Source organism: Podarcis vaucheri (assembly GCF_965113315.1).
Source record: "Podarcis vaucheri genome assembly, chromosome: 9".
NCBI lineage: Eukaryota > Metazoa > Chordata > Lepidosauria > Squamata > Lacertidae > Podarcis > Podarcis vaucheri.
The window spans coordinates 79706371-79718298 of NC_138767.1; the positions used below are offsets into that span (position 1 = coordinate 79706371).

Below are 11928 nucleotides of genomic sequence, written 5' to 3' on the forward strand. Positions count from 1 at the left end.
TCACCTGTGAGCTTACTATTATGCAGATCAATAATTATTATTATTATCATCATCATCTATTATTATCATTTAATGATGATGATGATTATTATTATTATTATTATTATTTATTTTGTATAGCTTCCTTCATCTGAAGATCTCAGGACAGTTCACAGCATAAAAATACAAAATAAAAACACAAAATGCATAATAAAAACAAGAACAGAAAACAAACCCATAATTCCCCCCTGCCACAAACACATTTGAAAGGACATAGAATGTTAATCAGTGACAGGCCTGGTTGAAGAGGAATGTTTGCTTCTTGCCTAAAGATATGTAATGAAGGCACCAGGCAAACTTCCCTGGGGAGAGCATTCCACAAACAGGGAGCCACCACAGAAAAGGCCCCGTTCTCTTGTTGCCTCTCATGGAGGAGGCACAGAAAGTAGGGCCTCAGGTGATGTATGAACCAATCTTTGACTACAGTGGTGCCTCGCAAGACGAAATTAATTCGTTCTGCGAGTTTTTTCATCTTGCAAATTTTTCGTCTTGCGAAGCACGGTATTAACGGTTTTAAGAAAAAGGAAACAAACTTGCGAGACGTTTTCGTCTTGCGAAGCAAGCCCATTGGGAAATTCGTCTTGCGAAGCAACTCAAAAAACCAAAAACTCTTTCGTCTTGCGAGGTACCACTGTATATGAATGTGCAGATTTCAGATATTGATATTTATAAATCTGTTGCAGTGACGTGCTTTGCATGACATGCTAACCAAACTTTGGCTTAGCAAGACCACATGAACCTGGGAGCTCCCAAAAAGGAACTTGTAGCTGTTTTGCTGCTTCCTGATGTTTTACTCATAGTGTGAAATCTAACTGAGGCTCGCAGTGAAGCTGTCTTCTCTCTAACCACGAGCCACGGTGTGTTGTGCAAACCAGCTCAGTGACTTAATATACAACTTCATGTTATCTTAAAATAATTTTACCCAGCAGCTAACAGCAAATGAAATGGTGCACATTTTATCTTCTGTGTGCATTTGTCTTTTTAATGCTTTGAATTTTAGGCTTAAAATTAAAATCAGATATTTTTATGACAGCTGCAGCCTAATTGACGTGATTGTCTTTCCTTGAAGCCTCGGTTTCTGTTCCTCTTTCCATTGTGCTCAACTTTATACTGAAAAAGACAATGTGATTGAAGTGAATCACTCTGATAATTATGTTTGCTGCATTAACTTTGTGAACTCATCTTGAAGCCGTCTTGCTATAAGACTCCTACAAGAGAGCTTTCCGCTGTACTTTCCAACGATTGGAACAAAATTAAAGAAAGAAGTGTGTTAGCTTTTAAAAATGTGTCTGCACAAACCTCTTGATCTAATGATCATATGTGGCTCATTTTGAGTGGGAGACCGCATAATTTAGAAGAATGGTGAATCAGTATCACCCACCCTAGTAATCGACACTGTGGAGACTGCAGTTATTGCAATTGGAACTTATAATATGTAATCATTGAAAAGTGTGTGTGTGTGTGTGTGTGTGTCCGTATTTCAAGCTAGTAGGTGGAAGGAATGAAACAAAGGAAGAGAAAACCTAATGAAGGTCACCGATACACATGTGAGAAGGAAGCTCAGCCTTTGGTTAGATAGGGGGGGAAAGCATTTTGACATATTCCTGTATATGATGTATAGTAAGATTCTCCATTTACCTTGGCAAAATGGCACTAAGTGAAGCTGAACCGAAAGCTCTCCAAGCAGAACTTTCAGCACAAAATTTGAAGTGGGGGGAGGGGAGGAAAAAGAGGGGACTTTGAATTTGGGGTTGAAATATTTCATTGCATTCCTTACGATTCCTTACTTTTGCACCTGGCAGCAGCAACAGTTCCTCTTTTTAAACTTACTTTAGCTCCTGGTTGTAGGGGCAGCAGATCTCTTTGCCCCACTCAATGGCCAGCTGAATGCTCCTGAAATCAGAGAACTACATCATGAAATAGCATCATTCTGTGAAGCATTCAGGGGAGGAGCCCCCCCCCATTGCAGTCTCCATTTTCCCTGTAGAAGCCTCCTCCGAACGACCCCCTGACAAGCAGCTGCTGCAAACAGCAGCAACAAATTGTTAAGGGGGTGGGGAGAGAATGAGAGATGGAACCACTGCTGCTGTAGCCTGTGAAGGCAGTGAAAGGGCTCCAAGACTTTCCCTGCTATCCTCCAAAAAAAATGGACAAATGAGGTGTCAAATTCAGGGAAGACAAGACCTCAGCCCTAAGGCAGTTAGCCCATTCAGAAGGCACTTTCATCGTGCTCAGCTAACGCATTGTTTTACAAATTTTACCCTATTTTGACAGTTGATGTGTGATATTGCAATGTAAAAGGGAAGCTTTGTTGACTGAATGCTGCAATCCTAAACGTATTTTCCCCAAATTTACATTACTTACTGTGGAATCAAAGTTTTAATGTTCTCAGCTGGTTCTAGAAGAGCAGGCCTTAGCAGGGCTAGAGGAGCCTAATATGGGAAGGATCTCAGTTTTCATTACATGTCATGTCATTTTAAAACTACACTACTGCTTTAGATTTTTAGCTAGTATTTTTAGCCCCCAATGCAACAGTCTTAATATGATTTAAGGTGTTTTGTTAGCCATTCTGATGGCCCTTTGTTCAGACCACGCATGTGGGATATAAATGATACTGTTTCTGCACCAATGCCAAGCCTATTACTAATGTATTTTAGTGAAAAGAAGTCAGAGAAGGTGAGCTGAAACATGAACATTTGTGGGGGGGGGGGTTATTTACCGTTCATCTTACCCTTGTCTTTTTTGTTGCAGGTGGGATCCCATTTGTCCTTACGGGAGAGTTCTTCGCTCAGTCTCAAAGGCCCGCTGCATTCATGATTGCTGGGATAACAAACTGGCTCTGTAACTTTGCTGTTGGACTTCTTTTCCCTTACATTCAGGTATGAGCAGTCTTAACATTAACTTAGCTGTTTGGACTGTTGCCAGAAATGGAAAGTGCCTTAATTCTCACTGTAAACCCAAAGACTTTTGGATAGTGAATGAAACCAAATCCAAACCCATACAAGCTAGCACTGGCCTTCTTTTGTCCCGTTGTTTGTAGCCCCAGCCCTGCAGCTTTTAAAGGCAGCAGGTCTAAAAAGTCTAAAGGAAAGCGAAGATGCCCTGAACAGAATGGCTACTCAGATTCACCGCTGATTCAGCTCAGCCGCCACAAGGGAGGATGATTTAATTTTACCACGTTTGTAGCTTCTGTATGTTGCCAAGTAGAGTAAAGGAGGTGGAAGTGTCTAGTCCTTATGGCTGCGCAGAATACTTGGATGTGTGTGATAAAGGACTGGATCCAAACTTAGGTTTAATTGAAATCAATAAGGCAAATTAGACAAAATATAAGACCCACTGGTTTCTGTGGGGAAAAAGTACAATTAACTCATTGAGTTAATGCCCTTAAGGACGTCTTATGGATTACTTCAAATCTGTTCTACTGTTGGACAATACTGTTAAATATACTTCAAATCAGCTCCTTCAGCTCCACAGCTCCATGCATGGCTGCTTCTTGGGATGGATGAAGGTGGATTGTGATCACCCCACAGAAGGAACACATGTCAGCATCAGATAAGCAGGGCCAACAACAACAACAATAATTTATTATTTATACCCCGCCCATCTGGCTGTGTTTCCCCAGCCACTCTGGGCGGCTTCCAACAGAATATTAAAATACAATAGTCTATTAAACATTAAAAGCTTCCCTAAACAGGGCAAGGGGAGACGACCGCCTCAGGTGGCAGGATCCATGGGGGCAGCTGATTTGGCTTCCAAAGAACGCATCACCGGCATTGGAGGCTGGATCAGCCTCCTTCCCAACGCCGCCTCTACAGTTGTCTGTCGGGAAATAGGAGGTGCTACTGGTCTCTTTCCACCCCTAGGGAGGAAATGTTGGGGGCTGACCTCCAGGGTCTCCTGGGCACTTTTCCCCATGGCAACAACCTTTGATTCCCACTTCAACCATCACATAAAGGTTGATTTTATTCCCCCGCCCTCCGTTCCTGATATAGATCTTCGCTCAGCGCTTCTTTCCTGGTGGGGGACTGCTTTTGTGGTTTGTCTCAGGCGCCAAAATGTCTTGGGCCAGTCCTGCGCATCAGATACACATTGTCATGCCTATCAGATAAGGAGGGCATAAACCCAAGTAGCATATCTTAACTTTGCTGAGATTAAACCCAGTTATTAAGAGCAGAGTTTTGACACAAGACAGAAGAAGCACCCATCCCCGGGTCCTGTCTTTCAAAATTAAAATTCAAAATTCAATTAAATATTTTTATACCTACATGCAATTAGGATTCATTTTGGCATGTTGACCCAGCTCTTATTCAGAAGAGAGAGGAATTGTAATAAGTCAGTTTTCCAGATCTTCTCGGATCCACTAACGGTGGAGCTTCTTGCTAACAATACATAGGCTCAGCTTGTGCTGAGATCGAAACTGATGTGATGAATCCTGACAGTACATTCCAGGGACTCTCAGGTCTCATGAACTAGTGAATATTTACATTTCTTTGGTATCCTGCTTAAAGGTGTATCTGCCCAAGGCATAAAGGCTCTTTTGATCCTGATGCATGTGGGCAGTGAAGAGATGGGCTGAGCATCTATGAAAATCAAAGGATCAGAGTTTAGCATGAGCTCATAGTCACAAATGTATTTCAGTCTCTTTCTGAAAATGTGTCAACATGGCGAGTTTCAGCCCCTCAAACTGGTTACCTGCCAAAACACAGTTTTAATGGTCAGATAAATAAAGGCGCAGTTCACATCATTATGTTCCTGATGTGATTGTTGTTTTTTTAAGTCTCCATATGCCAACAAGGAGTTAAATAGGCTCAGTCTCTCATTATTAGATGGCAGCAGGAACCCTGGTTTGTGAGGGCACCTGTTCTATGGCATCTGGGTATCTCTTGGTTATTGCCTTCCTTCACAATTGAGTCTTTGAAACTGCATAGTTTGGTCAGAAGGTGAAATAAGAGCAAGTGCAATACAAAAATATACAGTCCATTAAATAGGCACATTAACATTTCTGCTTATTCTTTTTGTATAAGCTGAAGAAGAGCAGGATATACATGCTATATAACAGTGTGGTTTTTGCATTGTTTTATAATTCAGCATTATTATTGATCTGTCTCCAAGCACTAACAGCTTGCTTCACACCTCATTTTCTGCACATGTTTTCTTCTCTCATCCACTGCAGGATTTCTTTATTGAGATCTTTTCTTTCCCTGAAAGTGGATAAGTGCATTTGAATGTGCTTCTCTTCCCCTTTTTGCCATGTAGACAGCGCTGGATTGCCCAGTAACAGCACATGCTTAGGGCGCCAGCAAAGCAGCGGCACCAAAAAATTGAGGAGATTGTTTTTGACATAATTTTATTTTTCATTTTCAAAAAATGCATCAAACTAATCCTCATGGCCAAAAAACAGAACTTAGACTTTCTTACACTCTACTACGTAATTTTATTTTCTGGTTTAGTATTGTTTTATGTTTAATTTTATATGGGGACACCATCATATTTTCAGCTCTTAGGGTCTCTAAAGGTCTGGTCCTGCAAATTATAGTCCATAGCAAATGGAACACCGTCCAGGCATGAGTAATCAGGCGCCTTTAACAGCAGGTGCTCACTGCTGAAATCTGCCATTTTAAAAAGTGGGTGAATTTTGCTTTAAAGATTACTTTCATTTTGCAAAAAGGAAGCAGGTTATCCACTTTCCCCCCCCCCCCCTGTGAATTATGAAAAGAATGCAAGGAGCCTCCAAGGATCTTTGCTACATTTGGTCAGTGTCCTAAAAGTTTGTAATTCCATAAACTTGCGAAAGTAGCACTGCCAGTGTGATTGTGTTTTGCCGCGAAGTCTTATGCGTGTTTCAGAAGCAAGTCCTACTCTTTTCAAGGGATTGCTGCCTTAATTAATGTAGTTCCGTGCTCGTTGCTGTATTTCAGCATGGGTAGAACATTCTGTCAGCTTTAGTGGGGAACATTTTGAGGATGACAAATCTGGTTACAGAGACAGAACATCTCCCTTGCCAACGCTTTATAAATTGCCCTCTCCCTAGTTCCTACCATCACCACACAATTGGACAGTGATTCTAAGAGCGTCAGATGCAGATGCTCTCTAGGGAATTTCAGGAAGGACTTCCCCCAATGTATTAATGGACCAGGACTCCCTTTCCTTCAGGGGGGAGGACCAGGAGTCTTGTTCCTTCAGTCTCGCACAGTCAGCGTGATGCAGAAATGTGCTGTATACCACATATCGGTGGGATAAACTGGGTAACTCTTTGACTTTCTGTGTCAGCTACATCTGCACTTGTGTTACTTATAGACAGGCTTAAAATGCACACTCACAGCAGCAACTTCAACACCTGCACAGATCTAGCTAAAATCAGGCCCCTGAGGCAGCCGATAACATAAAATTGCCAGCAGAGGGCTGTATCCATCACTGCCATTGTTGGAGTGGGACACACTTTCATTCATGTGATGGGACGTCTTTCTCTCATTGTCGACCTCCTCCTCCTTTGTGTGCACCTTCAAAATCTGCTCCAGTAGGTTGGGGCATCCTCCAGAACAGATTTTTTTTGGTGGGGGGTTTGGGGACACTGCAAGAGGAGGACAGGGAGGGAGACATTTCATTTTGTGAGTGGAATCTCACTCATTATTATTATTATCATCATTTATTCATTTATTTTAAATACTGCCCTTGATCCAAGGATCACAGGGCAGTTTACAGTATAAAATTAACACAGAAAAACGTAGCATAATAACAAACAAAAACAATAACCCCACCGCCACACACATAAAAGGCCGTTGCTTAATTAGCCAAAGGCCTGGGAGAAGAGGAGTGCATTTGCCGGTGCCTAAAGATATGCAGTGAAGGTGCCTGGTGGGCCTCTATGGGGTGAGCATCCCTCAAGTGGGGAGCCACTGCAGAAAAGGCCCGTTTTTGGGTTGCCACTCTCTGGACCTCTTGCAGAGGAGGCACACCAAGAAGGGCCTCAGATGATGATCACAGGATCCATATGGGCAGAGGTATTGTGGTCCTGAATTGTTAAGGCTTTATAGGTGAAAGCCAGCACTGTGAACTGGGCCTGGAAACTAATTGGCAGTCAGTGCAATTGGACCAGGATCGGTGTCATGTGCTCCGAGCGTCTTGCCCCAGTGAGCTACCTGGCACTGCGCAGCATTGAATACAAGCTAAGATAATAAAAAGCTGACACGACCTCACATTGTTCCGGGGCATTGTGGGGATTTTTGAAATGTCAGCTGGCAGCATGAAGGATCAGGAGGGCACTGGTAATTTTCACACACATCCCAAATGTTACTTCACCCCAAAAATAATTGAAGTCCCCCCTTAGCCACTGCTAAATAGGGTGGCAAAACTGGAATATTTCCCTGCAGCTGTGCATCTCATAAGTGGAAGGCAGCTGTGATTTGTTGTGGCACGCTGTTGGCTGCTAACTCAGTGGCAAACCTTAGTGTGCCCCAGAATATTCTCCGATTGCCCTTGCCTGGTTGGTTCCTTCATAATTGAATTATTCATGTTTTAAAAGAGCATGACTTGTACCAGTCAGTGGTTGATAATAACGACAGCTATTTCAAACTAGTTGCATTAATTACCTTTTAGTTCACTCCTGGGTGATTTTCTATAGGTCTTGTTGCTAAGAGGCTTTTGACAGGACTCTGTTTCTAAAATGAGAGGAAGCTGGGGCTGAACCTTATCTAGAGTTGAGGTCTCTGCGCTACAAGCTCTAATCTCAGACTTGAGGTGTAGGGGTGGCTCCTCTTTAATTAAAAAAGGAAGTGCTCTTTTATTTATATTGTACCCCTCACATGTTCTCAAAATGATTTCTGTTTGTTGTTTTTGTGCTATTAGTAATCCTGGTGGTGTGTCCGTTTTGCTTTGTTTTTTCAGAAAGGTTTGCAGACATACTGTTTCCTGGTGTTTGCTGTCGTCTGTCTTGCTGGTGCCACTTTCCTTTTCTTTGTTCTGCCTGAAACAAAAAACAAGACTCTTGCTGAAATCAACCAGGCTTTTGCCAGGAAGAAGGTGCCTTTAGAAATCCGTGAAATGGACCAGTTTGAAGCCAAGAGCAAATCAATGCAAGAACAAGAGCACAACTTGTCTTCTACACTGGAAAATGGAGAATCCAAAAACAGGATAGTCTAAAATTATTTTTAATAGGAATATTTTTGCATCTTATGTTTTGGTCACCACAATCATTCCTTCAGCCTAGAAAATTTTTTGATCTCAATGTGGTCATAACCAGGGTTGATCTGTGGTACAGGAGATGGCAAAGTATAATTCAAAATTAACAGAAGGAAATAATGGAGAGGAGGGTTGCTCAAGGAAGTGAAACTGGTCATTGATTTGTTTAAATGTATGCAAATTCAAAACGGATAATTGTTTTCTGAGGCAGAGGGTGGTGAGTGGGAAGCAGTTGATTAAAGGGCCCATCAGCATTTCCAATTGGCTGCAGTTTCGGACCTTCCATGCTTATCAGCGATAGGAGGCTGGGTCCATCATTCTTGCTCCAGGCTCTGGAGTTTGCCACAGGGGGACCTTTTAGGAGTCACTCACTACTCTGCTTCCTTGCTGCTGATACTGTCTGCTGCACCTGGCCACTTACTTGCCACTTCTGGGGCAAGAAGCCTTTGAATGTTTCCTGGTAATTTTTCCAGTGTCCCCTCAAAATCTGAAGGAGCAGAATCTGCTGTAGTGGAAGCTTCAAAGGCACTAGACAAGGATTAATTTGATCTATGAGAACTGGCTGCCTGGCTCCTGGGGGCTGGTCGCTGCAGCCAGTAGCTTCCTGCTGCCTCTCTGTAGTGTGGAGCTGCGAGTTCTGTGGGGAGATCAGCTACTCTGAAAGTAATTCCCAAAGAAGTCCAGTAGATGCAAAGTTACTTCGGTGCTTCCATTAAGGGAAAAGTGACATTTCCCATGTTGATGCTACACAATCTGATCAACAGCTGCTCACCTCCTTGATTGAGCTTGCAGTCGTGTTCAAAGAAGAACTGTTAAACAGGTGACTTTATATGCACTGTGCATGCTAAGGATTTCTTGGACTCTTACACCCATTTGAATCTCAGGTTTTTTACCACCTGCTTAATCCGTGTCATTTCCTACTTTTAAACGAAATCAGGGCCCCCCTCTGCTTTTGTGAACTATTTTTATTCAAGCCAGATTAGAACTTTTAGTGTATCAGACTAGTTTTCATGAAGTGGCAGCTGTTTTGTAAATAAAACCAACTGAATCTGTATATATTTTGAAATCTAACCAACAATGTATAGCGTGTGCACTTATCTTCAGCCTGAGCCAGTCCAGGTTTAATCATGTAAATAGTTCATGATTGCGGTGTATCTGATTTAGGCTTTGTGAATTTCTCAGATCATATATTAAGCTTGATAACAGACACAAAATCTAAGAAGCCCAGCATTTCAGAAGAAAGGTGCCACAATAGGTGCCTTGTCTAGATGAAAGGTGTGTCCCTAGCCTGAAATAGCATTGCCAAGGAAGTGGTTTGTATATGAGAGAGAAAGACTTCTGCTTTTTTTTACGTTCAATTGTATTGTTGTCTTCCTTTGAATCATATTGATATAAAACTAGGATGATGGTAGTAGATTCATCCTGTTTGAAAAGTACTGCTGATTGGAGCTGGAACTTCATTCCATCCATCTATGGTTGTTTTTCGAGTGTGTGTGTTGTCAGTGCTGGGCTTCTTCATTTACTGGGACCTGGTATGCCTTGAGCCTTGAGAGTTCAAAACAGCCCCAGCGTGACTAGGTTGGGGCCTTGATTAGAAATGTGTGTCCAATATATTAAGATACCTGGATCCATTTAAGGCCACTGGGGTAATTAGGTTTTGTAATACAGCAATTATGTTGAGGGGTAAGATCAATGGTAAAAATAACTTATCTGGGTAATAGATAAGCCTCTGTTGAAACCAGTGTGTAGCATCCTTTTCAGTTCCCTAAAGACTAACAGACCTGTTCTCCCAAGAGAAGTGGAGCTGGCAGGTAAGGGCCTTGCAGCAGATCCTTCAATTTCCCAAAGCTTTGGGCAGCTGCCCAACTTTTAATGGGTGTTGGTGCTGTGCTGGCCTTGCCAGCTTCAGCATCAGTTACCAACATTAGATGATTCCCTTACCAGACTCAACTGGCAGTCTTGTACTGGGTATGCTGGTGGTCCGGGGAAAGCCATTTTTTCCTCCAGGTCAAATTAATTGTTTTGTTTCCCCATAGTTGTGGGGAAGCTAGATTAAAGCAAGGTTCCGTACCTTGTCAAACTCTGTACTTCCCTGTGAATGCTCCCTCCCCACATATTGCCCTAGAGTTGACCAGGTAGGTACCAGGCAGCAGTCCGGATAATTAAGGAGGGGGGAGAAGAAGAAGAGTTTGGATTTGATATCCCGCTTTATCACTACCCTAGGGAGTCTCAAAGTGGCTAACGTTCTCCTTTCCCTTCCTCCCCCACAACAAACACTCTGTGAGGTGAGTGAGGCTGAGAGACTTCAGAGAAGTGTGACTTGCCCAAGGTCACCCAGCAAGAGTTTCACAGGCTCCCAATAATAATCATTGTTACTCATTTTGCTACACATTTCAGCTATGTTCAAGTTTAGGGTATGCTGGAAATACCCAATATCTATAAAGAACCTTCTAAGGTCTCATCCTGTTCCTGTGGAGTAGGCAGCCTGCAGCTTTACTTGGTTTTACTCTTTTGCTGACGTAACTTCAACAAAAAGGGACGAATGCATTGTGGGTATTCTTGTCAGGTGTGCTTAATAGACCACAATGGAACCAATGAATGTTTGTTTTTTATGTTCGGTTATCTTTCGCAAAATTCTGAAAGGCTACAGTCCTACATCTCTGCTTACATGTAAGTAAGCACCATTTCACTCAGTAAGACTTGCATTTTGAGCAGACGGGATTCTGCCCGTTCAGGTTTTTGATTTTTCTCTGTTCCTTAGCTTCCAGGCTACTCAGGAGCCAACTAAAACCGTAGCACTGGAGCCCAAAAATGATTGGGTCAATATTTTTATTTGATCAATATTACATGTATGATTCAGGTTATTATATGAATGTAATCCATAAAACATTAAAGTATAGCTGCTAATTTTCACTTGTATGGTGCATGTTTTCTCCTGTTTTTGTTTTTCCTTTTTCCTTTGACACACCTTTAAATTATTTCCATTCTGTTTTGGAGGAAAAAACAGCAAGGCATTTAGTGACACTTTAAAAAACTCTGCAGTTGTGAAAGCTCATTGTGCATTCTTTGCATGCATCCAGACTAGAGCTGAATTGCCAGGGTTTTGTACTTCCTACATTTCATTTGTCTTTGACTTCATGTCTTACCATCCTTCACCCCATCCTGGTGTGTGTGCATGTGTGCTTATATGCACACAGCTGCAGATAACACTTTACACACCCAGTGAAGCAGATTCTGGCCCACAAAGGCTCATGCCATAATAAATTTGTTTCTGTTCTTATATTATTAAGACTTTTTTGTTTTTGCATTCAATTACTGTGACAGTCAAATATGGACTTGATAAAACCAAGACTTTAAGGCTGAAATCATGCTCCTCATTCCTAATGTGTGCATCTAAAGAATAGGTTGGTGGTGGCGTTGTTTAAATTTGTATTGCACTCCTCCTCCCCAAGGAGCCCTGGGTGGCAAACACACACACAGAGAGAGAGCATTTTAAAAATAGTTAAAACATCTAAAAAGAGGTACAGTTAACAGCATTCTTCCATCCAGTGATCTCAGGGTTGCCACGGGTAAAAGGGAATGTTTTCTAATTCCCCCTGAAAGTTAATAATGATGGAAACAAATTCACCAGCACCAAAGAAGGTCTCACCTGCTTATTGTAGGGTCCAAGATGGGTTGATATTGAGGAATATGTTATTTTCGGTACTTGAG

The 11928-nt window shown here is 42.1% G+C and overlaps 1 protein-coding gene across 2 annotated transcripts in view; it reads left to right on the top strand.

The window, feature by feature from the left end:
* SLC2A9 (solute carrier family 2 member 9) overlaps nucleotides 1-11130 on the top strand; it is a 52091-nt gene extending 40961 nt beyond the window's left edge. For both annotated transcript variants that reach the window (XM_082238556.1, XM_082238557.1), the window contains exons 11-12: nucleotides 2791-2918; nucleotides 7924-11130. In XM_082238556.1, coding sequence (XP_082094682.1) covers nucleotides 2791-2918; nucleotides 7924-8178 — 383 coding nt within the window. In that variant the 3' untranslated portion in view covers nucleotides 8179-11130. The remainder of the gene's footprint in view (nucleotides 1-2790; nucleotides 2919-7923) is intronic.
* Nucleotides 11131-11928: the final 798 nt, after the last annotated feature.